At 43.0% G+C, this 23,047-nt stretch overlaps 1 protein-coding gene across 1 annotated transcript in view; it reads right to left on the reverse strand.

The window, feature by feature from the left end:
- Fermt1 (FERM domain containing kindlin 1) overlaps positions 1-23,047 on the reverse strand; it is a 43,927-nt gene that overhangs the window by 15,112 nt on the left and 5,768 nt on the right. The window contains exons 3-9 of the mRNA XM_052724080.1: positions 22,769-23,002; positions 19,512-19,658; positions 17,806-18,019; positions 16,075-16,177; positions 5,655-5,762; positions 4,855-4,986; positions 3,094-3,143 (exon numbers count right to left, since the gene is read on the reverse strand). Of these exons, the coding sequence (XP_052580040.1) occupies positions 3,094-3,143; positions 4,855-4,986; positions 5,655-5,762; positions 16,075-16,177; positions 17,806-18,019; positions 19,512-19,658; positions 22,769-23,002 (988 nt within the window). The remainder of the gene's footprint in view (positions 1-3,093; positions 3,144-4,854; positions 4,987-5,654; positions 5,763-16,074; positions 16,178-17,805; positions 18,020-19,511; positions 19,659-22,768; positions 23,003-23,047) is intronic.

The raw sequence follows: 23,047 nt of genomic DNA on the forward strand, positions 1-23,047 counted from the left end.
AAGTCATTTATTAGTAGCGCCAAGACTTATAAAATCTGCTTTTCTCAAATGCAGAATTTCTTAAGATCGTGTTTGTCTGGAATATATTTACAGACCTACAGGAAGTAGACTTGAGAGGTTTGACTGAGCACTCTCTTCTCTCAGAACTTTCTGGACCGCTTCCTGTTGCCACTGGCTGCCCATGTGACACTCTGGGCTGCCACCTTTCTGTTGTTCTCCTGTAGGGAGTCTGTCTTTTTCTTCTTCTTCTCATCTTCAGATGTTATCAATGGTTGGGTTTACCAAGATTTAACGATTTATTGATTTTTCCTGCCTAAGACCCATGACCCATGGATTTAAGCACTTTTATTTTCAAGATTCATGGAAAACTTTGAAGTATTCTCTTTTGAATGCTTCATTCTCTCCAATTATTTCCTCTAGAACTCTCAGTAGACACAGGTTGGGCCTTGCTAGTCTATTTAAGTCATATTTATACCATTTGGAATTTCTTTGATGGCATTAATAATTTGATGGTTAATATACTGAAACAATTAAAAATTTTATTTTGTGTCAGGTTCTCACTATGTAGCCCAGACAGACCTCAATCTTGCAGTAATCCTCAATTCTCTACCTAGCAATTTAAGATCCCTATGCCACACATTTTATGGTCAGAATTTCTATTTTGATCCTTTCAACAATTCATGTTCTATTTTCCTATAACTTTTACTTTTAAATTTACTTACTGGTTGTAATCATACTCACTTGATAGTTTCTTAGTATTTTAACATCTAAAATTATTAATGGCCCACCAAGTCACATGGCTGTGATTTTCCGTGGGAACGCATATCGTTTTGCATATGAAGTGTGTGGGTAGCTCCCTCTTAAGTATTTTCATAGCTGCAGTTGCTAGGGCTTCATGGGTCTTGTGGCCCAAACCAGCTTTCTTTTAGATTTCCTTATCAGTTAAGACACTTAGGTTATATCAGTCTGCACCAAGCATGCACCCTGCCTCTGGTTCCACAAGAGAAGCTTCTGTTTTCCCACAGATGGCATTGCGAGGATAGCTTCCTCTCTGCTTGCCAGGTGCCCTGTAGTTTTCCTATTTTGTTTTGAGCAGAGAAGATGGTCCTCATGAGTTCCCACCTTTCGCTGGTTGCTTCTGTCTGGCTTATTGCTTTATGTGACCTGCAGAGCTATATGTCTTATACTTATATAGAAATTAAAACCCCAGCCCTAGCCAGGTGTGGTGGCACACATCTGTAACTCCAGCACTTGGAGGCAGAGGTAGGCAGATCTCTGTGAGTTTGAGCCCAGCCATTCTACACAGTGAGTTCCAGGTCAGCCAGAGCTGCATAGTGCCCTGTTTCAAAACAAATAATTAAACCAATCAACCCAACACAGCAAAATAACAAACACCAGTCCCAAGGCATTCGAACCCAATTCCTGTGTGGCTGTGGCTTCATTTTACAAACATTGCTGTTGACTACAATCTAGTGTTGTACACAGCATTCAGGTGTACTTATAGCCAGACTGGGGTGCGTACTAGACTCAATGCCATGTTGCTGGAAACTGAAGCTCACCATTCAACAGTGACAATGGGGACAACAGAGTTTGTTTAGAAAACAATAAAGAGCTTCCCTGTACAAAGAATAAAACCTCGGCCTCAAAGGATTCATCTACTGTTCTCATATCAATGAGGAAAGGAAACCCAGGGAAATGCAGGGCCTCCTGGACCTGACACTATTAGGAATGCAGCTCTACCCACTCTCCAGGACTCCTCCTTTCCTCCCCCGTCTCTGTCCCTCTCTCACATAACCTCTCACCCTCCTGTCTGCATTTCTTCCATCTAGGAACACTACTGTATCACTATTACTGTATAGTGAAGTTGGTGTCTTGAGACCTTTGGTAGACAGTGTCCATTCAATAATATACAAGAACAGTCTTGGCGAATCTGGGTGTAAGTTACAGTCAAGCCACCGGGCAGCAGAAGTGAAGAGGACACTTTCAACACATCACCCCTTTGTCAAACACTAGAGCATGGACAGGAAGGGGCTGTCTCCATTTGTTTTGTGGTGTGCTGGCTACACTCTATTCAGAGACTATGAAACTAAATTTCTTTGTGAAATAGCTATATATATATATATTTTATAAGCTGTATTTGTCATGTCAAATTACTCTTTTCCCCTGAAGCTCCGAGTATCATTAGACTGATCAATTGTCGTTACAGCTACTTGTGTCACAGAAGTCACCTGAGATCATACCCTATCATCACAACAAAAGACCAAACAAACCAATACTAGAAACCCAGTGACAAACAGCCTCTTAGACCCTTGCTTCTCAGGTACACCTCATTCACCACTCAGACTTTGCAAGTCCTTCTCTGCCTCTAGTATGGTCAAAAGCGACTTGCATTTCTCTCAAGGCCTGGTGCCCCAGTAAGGTATTGGTTTGTTAAGAAAAGTCAATAAACCATAAAGCGACACAGTGACTGCCTTGTTTCTTTCAACTTAACACTCCTTGGCACTATCACAAGGGTGGCAGTCACCCAATAAAACAAGCAGAGATGGTAACAGACTGACCAACACTGAGCAGGTGAATGGAGGTTAATAAAAGTGACTACTCCCTGTGAGCCCAGGAACAAAGAACTAGAAACAAAGATTTATTACACTTCCAAACAGCTCTCCAATGGTGTAGGAGTCCTGAGCCTCCAAAGCAGACCCTAACAGAAATGTTGTTGTGATCTACACATGCTCAATCTTGCTGACCTGCTCATATTTACACCACTGGTCTGCGAGCATGTATGTGCCAGGCACCAAACTACATCCTCAAATGTCTCATTTTATTCAGTGCTCCCAACGAACTCAAGAAGAGGTCTACCCTCACTTTACAGCTTAGGAAACTAAAGCTCAGTGTTATAAAAACTCCACTCAAGGTGGCCAGTGCATGTGATGGGGGTTAAGGTTCAACTCATTATTGTCTTGTGACAAAACCCATTACTCAGAGCCCACCTTTGACCCATGAACCTGGCCGCTGGTTATGCAATTGTGTCCAATCCCAGACCCTACTTGTGAGGGTCTGCTACATGGGGTTCTTTTGCCCTTTCAAGTTACTTACCTAAATAATTTGAGATAATCTGCAAGTTTAGGGATATCAGTGATGTCCTCCTAAGGAGAGATATATGAATTACTAGCAGGAACTTCACAGATGGCACTGCTGGGCCACACCTGTGTCACCCAGCATGGCAATCACTTGCCACAGAGACTTTACAATCTGAATTAATTAACATGAAAGAAAGACCGAGTTCCTTAGTTACATGAACCACGCTAGTTCTCTCTGGGGGATGGGAGGAAGGAAGCTGAATGGGGAGCATTCAGGGGCTCCTGGGTAGGTGACAAGGTCCTGTTTCCCAATTCCGATGGTGACTTGGTTGGCAATATTAATTTGTTAATATGTATATTTGTGTGTTTTTTTTAAACTTTTCTTTGTGAGGATAAGAATGTGAAAAGAAGTAAAAAAAAATCAACTCATACTTTTTATACCTATACATAATTCAAGTTAAAAATTTGAGTTTGGAATGAAGACTTACGTATGAATAGCTCTTTTGTAATTTTTAAGTTAAAGTGGGCTACTATGGTCACATCCAGGTCACTGATTAAACTTGAAAGGAACCTGGTTCAAAGTTCATTCTGAGGTGGCGGTGGATGGCTGGCGGCAGTACATAAAACTCCTGAGGGAAGGAGGGAATTTCTCATTTGTTCAAGCAGGATTAACTTCCTGTTATATACTCCGTGGAGGTGGCAGGCCGAAAGCTCCAATTTCTGCTTGGTCAGGCATCGGCATTGTGTGGTAAGCATTTGCTTTCCTGTGGAACCAACTCCCCATTTTAAGGCAGTTCCTGATAAGAGAACTCCCAGTGAAAGCAGAAGAATGCAGTGACTCATTCTTAGCGTTCATTTAGATCACAGTTTCAGCAGACCCTCTTGCTTGGATTCAGGGTGATTAAACCAGTAATTATTCCTTTGGTTGAAGAAGTTAAAACAAAAGAGCTGCGCTCAGGGGAAGAATCAAACCAGAGGGACATTCCAATGACAAGGCTGTCATTCAACCACCTATGGGGAGAGGGGCCGGGTTGCTAACTAGTTTTCTTTCTTAGGTGTGACTGGAGGGTTTTAGTTCCTGAAATCAAAATTGTTTAGGAGTGTTTGATTATATCCTAGATCAGTGGTTCTCAACCTTCCTAATACTGCAGTCAATACAGCATTGATACAGTTACTACAGCATTAACACATTAACATACTTTTAATACAGTTCCTCATGTTGTGGTGACCCTAACCGTAAAATTATTTCCATTACTACTTCATAACTGTAATCTTGTTATGGCTATGAATTGTGATGTAAATATCTGATATACAAGATACCTGATATGTGACCCCTATGAAAGGGTCATTCAACTCCCAAGGGATCACGACTTACAGGTTGAGAACTGCCTGAGACAGGCCTTACTCAGTGACAACATATGACCAGGCCCCAAGGCCTTTTTCTTCACCCTCGTGGGTGCTGCATGCCATAGACTGTAGAGCTCTTTCTCAACTTAAAGGATCAATGGCATGTTCCACGCTAGTGTTGTGGGGCCATTGTCATTTCCCTGCATACTGTGCCAACTGCTCCCCAGGAAGAAATGCCGCATCAAAACTTTCATTGGTGGTGGTGAAATTATCTTACAGTCCCTTGCAGGGCTAACCTGAGAAAAGCCAGTTCTTGCTAAATTTAAGCTTGTCACATGAGCAGCATATTTTTTCTTTTTGGAAGAAATGTTCTTTTAGCTCCAATCTGCATTTGTCAGAACAAATTCTGAGTTAACAGAAACATTCATACCAAGGTGCTGTCGGCCTTCCCACCTTCGAGGGTCACTTCCAAACTGGACAGGGCTGCCTCCACTTCATCTACCTCAGACTTGCTTGCAAAGTCCTGTATTTCAGCACACAGTGACAGTTTGCTGATGTGATACTAAAACATAAACAGAGGTTTTGTTTTTATTTTGTTAAGTTACATTAATGTGTGTTTTTTGAGGCAGGATCTTGCTAAATTGTTCGGGCTAGTCTCAAACACTCTAGGTAGCCTAAGCTGCCCTTGACCTTGTGATCCTCCTGCCTCAGTCTCCCACATGCTGGGATCACAGGCGTTCTCTACCTCACCTGGCTCAAGAGGGAGGTTTTAGAAATGTTACTGCCACAAGTGGATCATTAGCCATGTCTTCTTCTTGGAGGAGAATTTCCCTGGAATCCTGAACGTCTCCGGGAAGGAGGTCTGTCTATGTAGGAAAATGACATCCAATTGGACTAATTTTGACATTTACAGTTAGTTGGGGTCAAACTTAGTTCTGCCTTGTCTCTGTGCACGTGACAGGCAAGTGATGGGAACTGCAGAATAGATGCCTTATATAGTGTGTGCAACTCGGAGATTGTGAGGAGCATTTTACACTGAAAATTACTCTCTTAATTTTCATTTCTTTCATCCAAGAAACAAATAGAATCTCTAGCCAGAACAAACTAAAATTGTGTCCCCACCCCCCTCGAAAACCTGCAGACACCCTCACAACCCGTAGACACCCTCACAAACTGCAGACACCCTCACAACCCGCAGACACCCTCACAACCCGCAGACACCCTCACAACCTGTAGTGCTGCGAAGATCAACATTTCCTCTTCTGTGCAGTCGATTTCCTCCAAGAGAACAGCCCACCTGGCTTGCTCGTAGAGTTGATTTATTCGGACAGCGTCATACTAGAGAAAGAAACAAATGTATATATGTGTGTGGGCATTTATTTCTAGTCCACAGTTCAAAAGTTCTTGGATAACTGGAGCCATTCTCTGTGAATCACATGGTCTAGAGTCTAGCTCAGGCAACTGCAAGGAGACCACTACCTTCCTGTCCCCCTGCTCCTTTAATGTCTGAAGTTAGAAGGAACTTTCCCTAAATATCTCCCAGAGCTTCTTCAAACAGCCTAAGCGCCAAACATGCTATGTGAAAGAGATTGGTCACAAAGTCCTGCATGCCGTATAATTCTATGTATTACTCTCTCTCTCTCTCTCTCTCTCTCTCTCTCTCTCTCTCTTTCTTTCTTTCTTTCTTTCTTTTTGTCAGGGTCTCATGTGGCTCAGGCTGTCCTGGAACTTGCCATGTAGCTGAGGATGACCCTGAACTTCTGATCCTCCTGCTTCCATCTCCCAAGTGTGATAGCTAAGATTACAGACATGCACCACCACATAGAGTTTCATGTGGTTCTGGTAATCGACCTCAGAGCCAGGTGAGCACTCTAGCCAATGAACTAAGTCCTCAGCCAGAATGGGCAAATCCATAGAGAAATTAGTTTATTGTTTTTGCCTGGGGCTGGAAGGATTGAAGGGCAATCAGAATGCTTGTTAATGTGGTCCAGGAATGTTTTATGGGGTCATGGAATGTTTTGAAAATAGATGCAGTTATGGTTGAACAATTCTGTGAATACATAAAAAACATTGAACCATGCGTATTATGTAGGTGAATGTGCAATCTTTAAATGGGTAGAGGAAGCCTTCTGTTTCCCTTCCTTTCTCTCCTCCTGTTTTTGGTATTGGGATTGAACCTAGAACCTGGAGCATGCTAAGCGCATGCTCTACTACTGAACCTCACTCCCTGGCCTGGAGAACCCTACATAAGACAAGATGCCTAAAAGTTATGATGTATAAAGTAGAATTGACAACATAAAATTAAACATTTACAGTGAAAATACATTTAAAAGGTCATACATTTATAAGGTAAAGACTGAAAGAACATACTTCAATAAATAGAAGAGACAATATCCATTAATAGAAACCATTCCCATGAATGAATATAAAAATCATACAATCTAAAAGGATGGAGAGCAAACAGAAACAGGTGTTTCACAGAGAAAACCAAATGGCCATTTAAACACTGGAAAAGGTGCCCAATCTTATCAAAAATTAGAGAATTCAAACTAAAACAAGACAACAGAATTCTTGTTCCATCAGACTGGCCTATTAGGTATTGTTGGTATCTGATGCTGTGGGATGAGGGGCAGCTGATACTCTCCTTGTACAGGTGTGGTTATAGGAATGCTATCTAGACACATCTCTTAATGCCCTCTTGCACTTGGATGAGTGTCTAGACAGAAATGCAGGCACTCACCAGACACTCTCATAAGAACGTTTGCCACACTTGGGTCCCAACAATATGGGTTAGCCTATGATTACGTTTCAGCTGATAAAAGGGCAAATTGGACTTTATATACTGATGTGAAAGACAGCTCCAACAGGTAAAAAGCTGCAAGCTCAGAGCATGTAAAAGCTCCTATTTTTACAGGAAATACAAGGCCTGGGAAACCCCATAAATACAGGCTAGTAAACATGGGAAAAATCTGCAAGGATGGTTAGTCATGAAGTTGTGGCTGCCTTTAAGAGAAAGATCATATAGCAAAGGATGATTTTCTTTGTTCTTTTGGAATGAGTTTACTGGGTATATTTGTTGTGCATGTTTAGGGTTTGCAACATGGAACAACAGTATAATATAGAATGTAAAATGGTTTTGTTCATGAAAAGAGCAGCTAACTCATCAAAATCGTCAGTTAAGTATTGAGAGCCGCTGGCAGTGAAAGTCCATGAGAGTATACAGCAGTGACAACCAGTGTTCAGAAGGTCAACCTATCAGAACTAAGGGTTGTGTTAGAGGAAACCATCATGCAAGGCGGTATGGAATTACTGCCTTTTGAATGAACTGGCTGTCTCTTGTTGTAAACTTCTTGTGCTGTAACAGCTATGAGTCTCCCCATTTACCGTGCATCTCCATGTTACGTGTACATGTAATCTCACGATTGCATCTCAATCTTGGGCACAACTTTCCCTATACATTTGGGGTAATTGGACAACTGTCCCCAGCTGGGCTTATTTTTCATTAACATATATCTGGCCAGGGCCATTCTCAGGACAAAAGTATTTCAGCAAAGATACCTTTTTCCAAGGACAAAACTGCACATACCAAAAAAAAAAAAAAAAAAAAAAAAAGCCGGGCGGTGGTGGTGCACACCTTTAATCCCAGCACTTGGGAGGCAGAGCCAGGCGGATCTCTGTGAGTTCGAGGCCAGCCTGGGCTACCAAGTAAGTTCCAGGAAAGGCGCAAAGCTACACAGAGAAACCCTGTCTCGAAAAAACAAAAAACAAAAAAAACCCCAAAACTGCACATAGATAAACATTAGCTCATCTCACAGATAGAGAAAAGAACCACTAACAATTAAATCCTCAACCCCTTACCTTCACCCTGGGTTATTTACACAAGACCCTAACTTAAGAGATTTACTGCTCACATTCCTGGGATGATGTTTTAGCCATTTGCTAGATACTGAGTTAAGGCAGTTACTTCCCACTGACCCAAGGAGATTGCCTCCAGGCCAGGCAGGCAATAGGTGCCAAGCTTCTTTCTTGTGCAAATTAAGTTTTTATTCCTCCTCAGCCAGGTGCTATTCCTAGATTTTCTCCTGAGCAATTACTCTGAGCAAAAGCGCTTTTACTAACCAAATGCTACAGGCTCTGACATAGGTCGCTTAGCCACCTAGCATATGTCCCCCTCCCCATCAGAAAGCAGCTGCAGCTGGGATGAGTGGGAACAGCGGCACCAAAGACAGTTTACTTTCTTGTGACTTACTGACCCCTAACATTTTACCTAGCTATTTCTAGATTATAGTTTGAGCACATAAATTCTCTAATTGGTCTTAGCCTTTAGTTGACCCTACCAGAGAACTCCCCTTTAGTCACTCCCCTTTTGGGTTGTAATTGGAAGCTGACAATGAATTGCTTTATGTGTGGATCCTTATCACCTCTCTCTGTGACCCTGAAAACTTCAAGCCTAGCATTGCTTTACCAAAGAATTACTGCATATGTATATATACTGGTTCTCTGAGAGCACTGGAAGAAGAGGATTGATGGAGAAGAACAAAGATGAGGACGGAGATGGAAAGAACTAGGTAGAATGATGAGAGAACAGCAGAAGGGACTGAGAGCAGGAGGGACTGGGCGCAGGAGGGACTGGGCGCAGGAGGGACCGAGAGGAGCTAAGTAAGAGAGCAGAAAAGAAACTGTGTAGATAGAATTGCCATAGAAGAATAAAGTGAATGGACTAAAGAACTCAATGTGCTTAGATTCATTGAATATCCCTCAGATTAGAATCCTCAGCTGGTTGATAGACTCTTCCACAGACCCTGGGAGCAAACAATATAGGCTGGACCTATTATTGTTTGCGTTAGTTAAGAAAAACTTGTAATATATACATGTCTACAGCCCATGGTCCTCATGTCCTACATGAGCACTCTAGAATTATTCATCTTGTGTGTCTGCTGCTTTCTATCCTTTGACCTGTGTCTCACCATTGTCTATCTACCTGACCGGTGCTGCCCTTGTTAATACCATAGCTTGGTGTGTCCACAATTTTTACTCCTATTTCTTCTTTTTTTGGAGTCTATGTACAAGAGTCTGCTTTATCTTACTTGGCACATGTGTCCTCTGGAAGACACATCTGTGTTGTGGCAAATGGCCAGATCTCTTTTCAAGTCACTCATATATATACATACAAAACTTCACAGAATCTATCCATTCAGGTTAAACACGATGTTTTATTCTAAATAATCCCTCTTTACATTGATTTTAAAAATAACCTCAACTGTGGCAGAATATGTCTAACAAAATTAATCTTGACCTTTTAAAATGTACAGTTCAGTGGCACAGGCACATCACCATGTTGTGCAACCACCCACCTTCCAAACTCTAGTCTATTAAATCATAGTTTCTATGATAGAGTTTGTTCTGTTTTTAGGAAGTGATTTCTAATTTCTGTGTGTGTGTGTGTGTGTGTGTGTGTGTGTGTGTGTGTGTGTGTGTGTGTGTGTGTGTATGTCAATTTGGGACGTGCTTGTGTGCTGTATGGACATGTGTTTGTGTAGGTGTGTGAAAGAAGACCAGAGGAGTGTGTTGATATCCTCTTCTATCACCCTCTGCCTATTACTTTGCAGCAAGGCCTCTCTCTGAACATGGAGTTTATGGTTTTTCACTTGGTTGGCATCCAGAAGGCCCCAATGTCTGCCTGTGTCTGCCCATCTCAGTGCCAGAGTTACAGGCACATATGAGACCTGCAGAGTTAGCTGCTTGGGGGCTGGGATATGAACTCAGGTCCTCATGGTTGGGCAGCATGCACTCTTAACCACTGAACCATTTCTCCAGGCCCATCTGATTTTTTTTTTGCAATGAGAATATATTATACTATATGCTTTGAAAAACTAAAATGAATAAAGAAAACATGAAGGAAGAATGGAAAATACCCAGAGCACCTCAGTAGACTCATCATGAATTGATTAACACTGGCTTATTTTTCCTTGTGCATTAATCTTACGCCTGTGAAGAAAAGAGGTGATAGGGAATGTCTAAATGGGAAGCAAGCCCAAACCAGCAAACAGCTCTGATAATGATAAGTGGGAAAGACGACACACTGTGTTGACATGTTCTTTCTCTGCATTTCTAAAGTTTCTGGGAAGACAAATGCAGAGCCAAGAGGATGGGATTTAGGATGTGACCTTCATGTCCTAAATGTGGTGATGTGCTGAGACCTTCAGGAAAGTCTGCCTCTGTTCTGTGATCTACAAAAGTATCTCAAAGAGCTGCCCATCCCTCCAGACAGACAGAAACACACTTGAGAATAAGCGCCACATCACCGTTCACAACAAGCCTGAGCAGACACAATCCAAGCGCCCTCACTGAGCTGGAAAATGGAGAAATAAACTGCACTATCTCCTCACAACGGGAACCACTTAGCAACAAGAGCAGCATGACGCCTTGTGAACATGCCTGGTGAACCTGACATGACTGATGTCCATCTGCACGACATTTCTAGAAAGGGCAAAACCTGTGATAGAAGGCAGAGCAGGCTGGGTTAGGACCAGTGTCTGACCAAAGACTTAAGGGAGCTTTGTGTGATGGGTTATGATGATGGTTACATATATATTTACCCAAACAAAAGAACCATTGTATTGTACACTTACTACATACATACACACATATAATTTTTAATTTACTTTTTGGTGTTTTTTGGAAAGAAAGAGTCTCATGCAGCCCAGGTTGGCCTCCAAATTGTTATACAATCCAGGCTTGAACTCTTGATCCCACTGCCTCAGCATCTTGAGTGCTGGAATTACAGGCGTGTGCCATGATGCCTGACTTCCAGTGAATGAGTTTTATGGTGCATCAATTATAGTTCAGTGAAGACTTGACAACTAAAGGAAATTCATAGTGTGCATGAATCCGGGTATGGTGGCACATGCTTATCCTCTCAGACACAGGGGAGCCTGAGGCAGGAGGATCATTCAGGAGTTAGAGCCAGTCTCCTCTTAAAAACAAACAAAACTGCTAGGTGGTGGTGGCACACACCTTTAATCCCAGAACTCAGGAGGCAGAGGCAGGCAAATCTGAGTTTGAGGTCAGCCTGGTCTACAGAGCAAGTTCCAGGATAGCCAGGGCTACAGAGAAACCTTGTCTCAAAAACCACCAACCAACTAACCAACCAACCAACCAAACAAACAACCAAACAAACAAACAACCAAACAACCAAAATCAAAGCCATGCAGCCACTACTACACCGCACACAAAAAGAATCCTGCTTTAATTCACAGATTATAGGCAAAATCTAAATAGCGATACAGTCACTGATTCTTACATTTGACTAACAAACTGTCAATCTAGATGTCTGTCAGCCCCTCAGTCCTAGTATATCCAGGTACTAATACCACAGGAACTCAATGGGTCACTCAGCAAGGCTTTCCTCAGAGTACTCAATAAAGATTTTAAAAGTATAATAAAAGCTCTCACACTTGACCATCTTCACATGGCCCATAAAACAAATAAAACAATGATGTGTAAAATACATTAAACTACAATCACCCACAGTTACAAGTTAACAGTAAGAGATCAATAGGATCTAGAATAAGATGCTCAATAAGATCTGGAATAAGATGCTCAATAAGATCTGGAATAAGATGCTCAATAGGATCTGGAATAAGGGCTCAATGCTGGCCAATCCTTGTCCCCAGAGCTATCCAGGGACTCTCTATTGGTCCTGCTTGGCTTTGGGGTTTCCCCCTCAGAGGCTGCTTATCCCATGGAGGTGCTGAGGCATTGTCTGCAGGTCATTAACAGGTATCCTATAGGTTTCTGTCTTGGAGAACACTTTTAGTTGCTCTGCATTGATTTAGGAACAAGTATTTCCTAAGTGGATATGCTGGCTAGTTTCAGGTCAACTTGACACCAGTAAAGTCCCAGAGAGGAGGGATCTTCAATTAAGAAAATTCCCCTATTGGACTGTTGGCAAGCCTGTAGGGCATTTTCGTAGTTAGTGATTGATGGGGGAGGGCCCAGTCAGTTGTGGGTGGTACCACCCCTGGGCTACCAACCCTGGTGGTCCTGGCCTGGGTTTTCTAAGAAAACAGGCTTAGCAAGCCATGAGGAGCAAGCCAGTAAACAGCAACTCTACATGACTTCTGTGTCATCTCCTGCCTCCATGTTCTTGCCCTATATGGGTTCCTGTTCTGACTTCTTTTGATGAACAGTGACGTCGAAGAATAAGCCAAATAAACCATTTCCCCTCCAAGTTGCTTTTGGTCATGGTGTTTCATCACAACAATAGTAACTCCAGGACACTGGGGATGGGCTACTCACATTAATGCTTAGGCTTAGGTTTTTTGTCTCCTGGCTGACTTAAGCTAGAACCCCACATCTTGGAGGACATGGATTCTGCCGTCTCTGTTATACGCATCCCTGTTTCTGTCTGTCTCATTAGTTCAGTGACTCCCTTTCCCACATGCCAACCACGACACAACAGCAATAAGCCTGCATCACCCTTTCCATGTTCTCAAGAAAGCTAACTGCTTACATCTGACCACAGGTTCTCTGTCTGCTGGGAATGGATGTCAGTATCCTGGGGTCCTCCAATGTGTTTATTGCATACAAACTTTGAAAATACTGTGGACTGTCAGAGTTAGAAAAGGATTTATTTCCTTAGTTCACATGTTTTAAACATATTTAAAAGGGGCATAAGTGTTTACAATAAACCAAGGGAGCTGACTCATTCTTTTTTAACAACAGTGCCATGGATGCACTATAATATAGTCAAGCAATTCTCTACTGATGGACATTTAGGTGGTTTCCAATCTTTTCTTAAAACCATTCATGCAGTAATAACCTATAGTAGTGATGTATAAAGTTACATAAGTGCCACTATGCTATAAAGAGTAGGTTTGCAGGTCAAAGTAGATATTGCCACATTGCTTTCCACAGAGGCTAGATTATTTTGCATTTTGACTTATAATCATTGTGTAGGACCTACCCTGGGCTTTATTATTTATTCAATTCATTAAGAAATACACATATAGCCGGGCGGTGGTGGCGCACGCCTTTAATCCCAGCACTCGGGAGGCAGAGCCAGGCGGATCTCTGTGAGTTCGAGGCCAGCCTGGTCTACCAAGTGAGTTCCAGGAAAGGCGCAAAGCTACACAGAGAAACCCTGTCTCGAAAAACCAAAAAAAAAAAAAAAAAAAAGAAATACACATATAAGCCGGGCGGTGGTAGCGCACGCCTTTAATCCCAGCACTCGGGAGGCAGAGCCAGGTGGATCTCTGTGAGTTCGAGGCCAGCCTGGGCTACCAAGTGAGTTCCAGGAAAGGCACAAAGCTACACAGAGAAACCCTGTCTCGAAAAACCAAAAAAAAAAAAAAAAAAAAAAGAAATACACATATTACTATGTCCACTTTGAAAAAGATTTTGCTCACTGTAGTTCATTTCATGTGGTAGACTTACACATTTTAGTTCATTGGCTTTAATGCCTGACAGTTTTAGATTCCCTGCATGCAACTTAGTTCTTGGCTAATAATTGTTGCTTGATAAATATGTGAATAAATAAACAGACGGGGAAACATTTGCATGGATAAAATGGGGCCAGAATACTGACTTAGCAACTGTCTGAATATATTTTCTATTGATATTTATCTAGTTTGTGGACAATTTCAGGTAGGTTATTAGAACTGAAAGCACAGAACAACACAGTTTAGCTGGGAATTCAATGAGGAAAGACTCAAGTTAAACCAAGGATAAAGCTTAAAAATGAAATCACAAAATCCCCATCAACAGCTGTGAGAAATCTTCTTTTGGGCTGTTGGTCAGGATAGTCCAAGAGACTCATAAAGTAATATAGTCTACAGATGTCACCCTTGGTTGCCTCCCAGAAATTGAAAGTAAGTCCTTTTGGTGACACCACAAATTTCAGTCTCAGGACTCAGAGGATTATGAGCTAGGTCTGATCTGAAAATCTCCCTCCTGGGTTATAGTACCAGAAGGTGCTATGCAAAATGCCAAGGAAAAGAAGCAATTAAAACTCCTACCCAGCTGTGACATCTATGAATCACAACAAGGACCAGCATGGCAAGATATTCCTGATGATGCAATAGTGGCACTCATATCTTGGCAGTAACCAACCATTTTCTAATTAGATTTGAGTCTCACTTAATAGGAGAAAAATCACGCCTGGTACTGGAAACCTAAGAGAACCTACTATTGTCCCTTTCCTAAATCAGTATAACCCCTTACTTTATTCTAAATATCCCTATACCCACAGAGAAGTGTAGCTCTCATTCCACATCAAAGAAGATTCTTTTTGCCACAAACAGAGTCTACAACTGGTCAAAACGCAGAGAACAACTGACTGTGGGGTGCCAGACCCCACTGACACATCCACAACACAGCTCCTACTTCTAAGACTCAGAATATTCTGGAAGAAGGAGTGGAAAAATAGTAAGAGCCAGATGACCAGAAAGTCTGCTATGAGATTGTGTCTTCCAGATATGACAGAGAAGATATACCCATCAAATTTCAACAATATAGCTGCCCAAATAAGACCTGAACAATTCTAATAGCAGTTGACATCTCAACGTGGATGGGTGAAGTCTCATGGTGCCCCATCCATAGATAATGAGCAACCAACAATGAATGACTGCTGAGAGAGAGAATTAGTCTTCCCCAGGAATGATTGATCAGCTATCCAACACCCAGTGGTCTGCCCTACACACACACACACACACACACACACACACACACACACACACACACACACACCCCTAAAAAGAAATAAAAAGGAGTAAGGTGATTTTTGGGTTATTTTTGTTTGTTTGTTTTTTTGGAAGAAATTAAGTAGGGAAGCTAGGGAACTGAGATGGGCCTTTGAAAGATAGGAAAAAAATCAACCAAGAAAGCAGAGATGTTGCTGCAGGGGGAAGAGTGGAGAGAAAGGTCGAAGTAAGCTCTTCACACAAATGCTCAGAGGGAAGTGAGGATGAGCAGCAGTCACAGACCCTGAGTGAGGCTGACGCAGCAAGGTTGCCTGGCCACCCAGAGAGTACAATGTTTCATTTTATATTTTCTACAAGGGGCCATTTAGCTGCTGATGCTCAACTCCACAAAATGGCTGACTGGAAGCAGGAAAGCAGTAGATGTCCAAAGGACTCATCTTACCCCTCATTAATAAGCTTTGGGTGGAGATTTGCCCTAAAATTGGAGTTGGTGACTAGCAGGGCTCTTTAGTTAGACAGATGATCCATTTTCCCTAAGGACATTTTAACACTGCAATTGGGAGTCTTGTATGGATCATGTGTGGTCCTGGCTTGCTCTTAAGAACACGTCCTCAAACTGGCTCTGGTACCTCCTCTCCTTCCTAAGGCATGACAGATTCTAGTATGTGGGCCCCTTGCTCGCGCCTTCTTGTTCCTGAGAATGTAGAGGCAGTGTATACCATGTTGGGTACAAAGACCCCGGGGAACTCCTGCTACGCCTGCTTAGGCTGCCCCAGGGAGCAGAGATGGAAGTTCAGAAGCAGGTACACCTGTGTCAGTCTACCCTGCAGAGATGAGGAGGTCACACAAATCAGCCCTGACCTTGATCACCAAACGGAAAGTATAGAACTTCCATGCACACACATCACAAAAGGAAAACAAAATGAAACAAAGGAACAATTTCTTACTTTAGGATTCAAGTCAAAGAAGGTGTAGTATTTAAATCTTAACAGCAGTTGATCATCCTCTTGAATGTTTTGTTCCATGAGAGATCTTGAGGAATCCAGCCAACTAGGAAACAACAGGTTAGGACTTAAAAACAGTCCACTCCTCCAACATACCCACCACACTGTGCTACATATTGCATATTACATAAATCCAAGAACACAGGCAGGGCAAACAATATCAACAAAACCAGTGAGCACATATAGCTTATGTTTACACTCTACCTTACCAGTGTTCCCTCCCCCCACTCCTCCAAGACAGGGTTTCTCTGTGTAACAGCCCTAGCTGTCCTGTAACTCACTTTGTAGACCAGGCTAGCCTTGATCTCACAGAGATCCACCTGCCTCTGCCTCCCGAGTTCTAGGATTAAAGGCATGTGTCACTATGCCCACCTATGTTACAATATTTAAGATAAAAAATATTCTCATTGACACATGAAAAAGTAAAGGAGCTAGGAGGGTTATTCATTAGTATTTCTTCCTTCCTTCCTTCCTTCCTTCCTTCCTTCCTTCCTGAATCTCACTTTGTAGTCCAAGCTGGCTTTGAACCTGTGATCCTCTTGCCTCAGTTCCCTGAGTGCTGGATTATAGACATGTACTACCATGCCCGGCATTATCTCAGTGTAGAAAATGAAGTGACCAAGTCTCCGTGAATTAGATGATTTATGAGGGTTACAGCTCCATGGTGGAGCCAGCATGTAACTCTGTATCTCTGCCTGCCTGTTCTGCTACTCCACTGTGGCCAGCCCAAAGCAACGCCTAGCTTAGCCACTGTCCAGCCTTTTGACAAGCAACATGTCATTGCCATCTACAAAGTTCGTGCATAACAGAGTTACAAAAATTAAAAAAAAAACTCATGCTTTAAGGAACTTTATCATTTTGTGTTAGGCTGCATTTGTGGCTATCTTGTGCATGTGTGGCCCACAGGCCGTGAGTTGGACATGCCTAGTAGACCCTTCTGCAATGATGGGAAAAGTCCTCCTTGGGCTGTGCAATGCATTCACCTCTAGCCAGATGTGGCTTTTGGATATTTAAATTTGAGTAATGTCGCATCTTAATTTTAATTAAGGAGAAGCAGTGTTCTATAAAATATAGCATGAGCTGAATTGACCACCTTCAATGTCTCTAGCAGGTTCATAGAGGCCACCAGGCATACATACTACTCTGTGTTCCCCAGGACTCTTTTCACACCTGTAACAGCAGCAAGAGGCACAGTCATGGATGGTAAGCCACTGAATTATTTGAAGACAGTTTTCTCATACTTTTAAGGTACTGAGACCACCATAGTCTGTGTTCATGCCCCCTCTTTTTTTTTTAAAGTTAGCACTCTGAATTTTGCTAAGGAAGCATAATGCCCATGCCTATTAACTAAAAAACTGGATAGTCCCCAGCTCTTTAACATCTCTTAGTGTATGGACACCTGTAGATGGAAGTTTCTGTCCCACCTAGTCCCACAGCCATTCCGTTGCAAGAAAACACACAGAGGCTTATATTAATTACAAATTGTTTGGTCCCCCCCCAACTCCACCTTCCTTCTCCCCATATCTTTGCTTAGATTCCCCACCTGGCTCTATTTTGCCTTGCCATAGGCCATAGCAGCTTCTTTATTAACCAATGATAGTAACACATAGTCACAGAAAGACCATCCCATGGCAGATACCAGTTCAGACAGGAGAAAGATGGAGCCCTCCTTACCCTGCATTCATCTTGGCCTTGTCCACCAAAGATCGAGGCTGGAACATGTCGGCGAGCACATCTGGTGGTGGAGGAGGTTGGCTGAAGGCCAGAACACTGCAGTTTTGCTCGGTCAAAGGGCTGTCACCGAACCAAGTCATAGTGGATAAGGCTGGCGTCCCATTGATGGGGTCATATGTGGGTGTCATAGTTTTACTATACAAGCCAGGGCTTACTGTGAGGCAGGCAAACAATAGGTGATTTGGGTTAGGAATATTTAGAAGAAGATTATACTAAAATGAAATTTGATTCTAAATGTATCAGGAGTCAGGAGAGTAGGGAGATCAGTTGCATAAGTAAAAATTTTGCCTGGTCTAGCACGAATCTTAAAAGTTCTTACTAATAAAAACAAACCCAGTGCCAGTTATTGGGGTGAATGCTGGAAGATCAGAGAAGCAGAACAAGCCACAGCTTCCTCACCTTGACAGTTCCTCAGCTGATCCTGTTTCCTCAGACTGGAAGCTTCTGAGTCCTCATCCAAATAGATCTCAGCTGAACCGCTGCTCAAAAGCCTAAAAGCTTAACCAGGCTCTAGTTCCTCGTCCTCATGCCTTATATACCTTTCTGCTTCCTGCCATCACTTCCTGGGATTAAAGGCTCTTGTTACCACGTCTAGCTGTTTCCAGTGTGGCTTTGAACTCACAGAGATCCAGACAGATCTCTGCCTCTGGAATGCTAGGATTAAAAAAGCATGTGTGCCACCATTTTCTGGCCTCTACATCTAGTGGCTGTTCTGTTCTCTGACCCCAGATAAGTTTATTAGGGTGCACAATATTTTGGGGAACACAATATCACCACAGCCTGGGATCCCAAAGATGTAAACATTTCCAAGAATCGACACAGAGAAATGTTGGTAAGTCAGTCCTTTCCAGCCATTCAAAGTTCTCTGTTTCTTGGTGCTATTAGCAAACTGAGAACACAGACACACAATGTCTCAGACAGCAAGGAGCTACATTTCTACTTGTAAGAACCCAATAGTTGGCTACCTTGCCATTACCTCTGAACACTGCTCAAATCCCCCTTTTATTCTTTGCATCAGAATATATCATACGAGAAAGCCCTTGATATTGCAAGAAAGCTAGAGACAGTTCTTTGATACAGGAAGAAAAGTATATACCTTCTCAAAGTCTTTACTGCCTTTACTTTACAAGCCAATGAAAGCATGCTTAAGAAAGAGCCACACAAAGGCAAACCAGGGAAAGAAAAAAAATATATTTAAATTATCTTCTTTCTTAAATGTCCTTTTTCACCCACAATTCATGGCCAGATGTACTAGCATTTTACAACATAAGACACACAATTAAAACTGTGAGTTACTAAGCATACCTAAAGTAAAAGTCTAAATTAAAAAAAACATTTGAAACTAACTTAACTATGTATCTCCTTTTCAACTTGTCTGTTGATCCTTCAACAACATTGGTCCTTCTTTGTTTGGAGAGAACCTGAGGGGAGGGAGCGAGGAAGAGAAAAGAGGAGAGGGGACATAGATCTCCTCTGCTGCTTTGAGGGTTGGGGTGGGGGGCTCCCTTAGATCTGCTCATGCAGTCAGTTCATGAACTGCTATATATGGAGAGAAAGGGGGCAGAGGGAGGGAGGGAGAGAGAGAGAGAGAGAAAGGGAGAGAGAGAGACAGTCAGTCCACAGTCACATTTGAAACAGCCCCTTACCTGGGGAACCCGAGCTTGTTGAAGAGCTGTCCAAGGTCAGGATGTCTTCAGCCACAGGCTCTTTATTATTTTTGTCCTTCTTCTTTTTTTTCTTAGAATAGTCACCAGAAGGCTTTAACAGTGAAAGTTCTTCTGGTCTTCTAATATCTAAAGTAAAACAAAGTAACGACTAACACAAACAAAAAGCGAGAAAACTGAAAAGAAAAAGAATTCCTCCCGAGACTCAGCTGTTCTGTGTATTTGACAGGTCTTAGGGGATTGGGGCTGCAAATAGAAGCCACTGCATCCCGTTTGAAGGAACAAAGACCCTCAGATGGAGAAGGACAAACAGTGGCAGAAGGTTAAGTCTAGTGCGATTTCTAGTTTGCGTTTTAATTTGTGATGAAAATATTTTAAGTACACCCAGAGCGAAGGGACCGGTGTAACACCCTCTCTATGGGTTTGCTATCCGACTTCAACCACTGTCAACACTGTGCGGCTCCGGTGTCATCCATGAGCAAGCAGTTTTTCTCCTTTCCTTCCCCTCCCATCTCAGTTTCTCTCTTCAGTTTTGGAAATAACCACGAAGGGCCCCACATCCTTTTTTTTTTTTTTCTTTGTGGACAATTGACTCTGCATCTTTTTTTCCTATACAAAGCCCACCATTCCCTGCCATCTCCGTGGAGCTGTCCTCATGTCCTGCCTTGTACTCTTCACTACCATTTCAATGTGTGCCAACCTGACTTCCAACATTTTAAGAGTACTTGTGTGTCTGTCAAGAGCTTGTGCTGGCAGCTAGCCATGTTCTGCACTGCCCACCTCCACCGGTCCATGTGAGAGGATTCATGCTCTCCAAGAAGGGCCTTTAATGGTAGGATCCTTCCTTGGTACCTTCACCCTGCTGGGGCAACCCAAAGGTCCCAGAGGTCCTGGCTGCCCACAGTGTGACTCTTACTGGAAGCCAGGTGTTTACAATCGCTTCCCTGTATATGTATTCCACACAGTATCTCTGGGCATTAGGACTCCAGATCTAGATTCCTTATCTTAGAGTCTGCTTCTGAAGAACCCCAGCTGTGATAACCCTTCCCCAGTTCATCCAAGAGTGCAACTGTGATCAGAGCCACTGATAACCCACAGAGCAGCATTAACCCAAGGAAGCGGCTGCTTTAAGGGTCCTGGTACCCCTCTCTTAGATCCTCTCGTCCAGTCAGTTCACGAACTGCATGGTGCCCAGAGGCAAGGGCAACTCTGCTGACTCTGCCCATCATCCAGGATGCCTGACTGTCAGGCTATAAAACACCTGGAGCAATCCCAAATGTATACTCTATGCGCACCTGACAACTCAAATATTATAGTGTACACATTAAACAAACAACAAAGTGAAACTCTTCTGCCCAAGATCTGTGCCTCTTCTGTTCTTCAGGGGAAATTGCCATACTGCTAAATCTGAGCGAGTGCTGATTGATTAGACTTAAAAATCATGGTTAGAGATGCTGAGCAGAGGTCTCCCCTCACGTGTCTTCAAAGCCACAGTTAGAGAAGAGAGCACCCGACTACTTGGCCTCAGCTGTGACGTGTCACCTAGTCCCTGTGGGGCATGGAAAAGGCCTTTTCATATGACGGCTTACTTGGTATTCAAATTCTCACTAGATTACTACTAACAACAATGTGTTCTTGTGTTTCTCATTTGCCCACCACATGGCAGGGACACTCCAGGAACTTGTGTTCTGCAATGGACTGTTCCATGAATTGATTGGTTCACTAAACAGCCACTGGGCAGCCGATGTGTGCCAGACATTGATATGCTGAGGTAGTGGTTTCTGTTCTAATCCCATTTCAGGCTATCAGAACCCTTACTGTCTAACATGGGCATTCCTAAATCTGTGGATACTTTCCTTCATTTGCTCTACCTCCCACCCTGTTTCAACACTCTCTACTCTTTTCCTTGCTTATTTGCTGACCAACCTTCTCTCTCTGTTTCAAAGGGCAAGATTTCAGTGATCTTCGTCACAGTGTTTACCATTCACCACACTACCTGCTGCACAGCAGAGCTCAATGAGCATTTTTGAGTGAACGAATAAAGCGGCTTATAGTTTAATGGAGGAGGGTGAATTCTTAGTGATGTGTAATAAATATTCTGTGTTCACATGCTGGGTGATGATGCATAATATTCTTGGTACCAACCAAGGAAGACACCCACACATTTTCAAGAAATAGGAAATAAGAACCATTCATGGTACAAGGGTCCTTCTTTCTACAGTGTATCATAAAGAAAAAAATAATCAGAGTAGGGTTATCTCTGTGATACTGTACCATGAGACACCAAATTATCAGGTGAGCCCGGTGGTACACACCGGTAACCCCAGTGTTTTTCAGGCTGCGGCAGGAGGATCACAAGTTTGAGGTAAGCCTTGACTACATAATAAAATCATATTTAAAAACCAAACAAAAATAAGATTGGGTTGCTATCTACAAATACTTTTTGTGTGTGTATGTGTGTGTGGTGTGTATGCAGATATTTATGTGTGTGCAGGTACACACGCACTTGTGTGCACACGTGTGTGAGGCCAGCAGACGTCCTTGGTGTCATTCCTCAGAAGTCATCCACCTTGTTTTTCTTGAGACAGGGTCTCTCACTGGCCTGGACCTTGTCAAGTAGGGCAGGCTAGTTGGCCAGTGGACCCCAGGGATCTGCCTATCTGTTTGCTCGTTGCTGGGATTACAAGTGTGTGCCACTGTGCCCATCTTTTTTAAAAACATGAGTTCTGGGGATTGGCAAGGCAAGCCCTGTACTGATAAGCTCTCTTCCCCAAGAGTACTTTTCTGCTTAAGCTTCCTAAGTGACTTTTGTAGACAGGGTATTTACAGGAGCCAAGTACTAGTGAAGGAATTGAAGTGTGCGGTACCACCACCCCAAAGACAGAGATGTGTCATAATGAAGGATTCAACAGAACTTCCATTCTTTCGTTTGTCTTAACACCTGAGTGTGGTTTGGAGGAACGAGTTTGGAGAAGCGCTCTTAACCTGACCACTTCTACTTACAAGTGTGTTTGAAACAATTGCAAGCTCGTGGAACTGGCTCTGACGTGTGCAAATAGTGTTCCTTTTATTTCCTTCCACCTGAACAACTGCAATGCTCTGCTCTGGGCTTGGGAGTATGCTTCCTTGTAAAGGAGGGTTCTCAGCCAATGCCTGAGGCAGGCAGAAAGCACAAGGAATTTTCCTGTTTTCCTTTGCCAAGAGTCTAAAGGGCACAGTGGCCCCGGCAGGGAACTCACTCAGCACTTTGCAGATATCGGCCACAGCCTTAAACACCACGGCTGAAAAGCTGACTCGCAGTCGCACAGTCTTGGCATTGGGTAGGCGAAGGCGGAGCATTTTATGCTGCGGGGTGAAGAGGAGCTTGGCGTCGGCCTGGACGCCACACTTGTCCAGGGTCCAGTGGGTTTTCAGAAGCCAGCAGCGCTTCTGCTCCCACCACAGAGCAAAGTCTGACCAGTCTTGGGCTATGTCTGCAAGAGTGGAAAACACAGTCAAGCGTAGGCAAAGAGGCCGAG

This window comes from Peromyscus californicus, unplaced genomic scaffold (assembly GCF_007827085.1).
Source record: "Peromyscus californicus insignis strain IS unplaced genomic scaffold, ASM782708v3 Scaffold_7__1_contigs__length_154581171, whole genome shotgun sequence".
In the NCBI taxonomy this organism is placed as follows: Eukaryota; Metazoa; Chordata; class Mammalia; order Rodentia; family Cricetidae; genus Peromyscus; species Peromyscus californicus.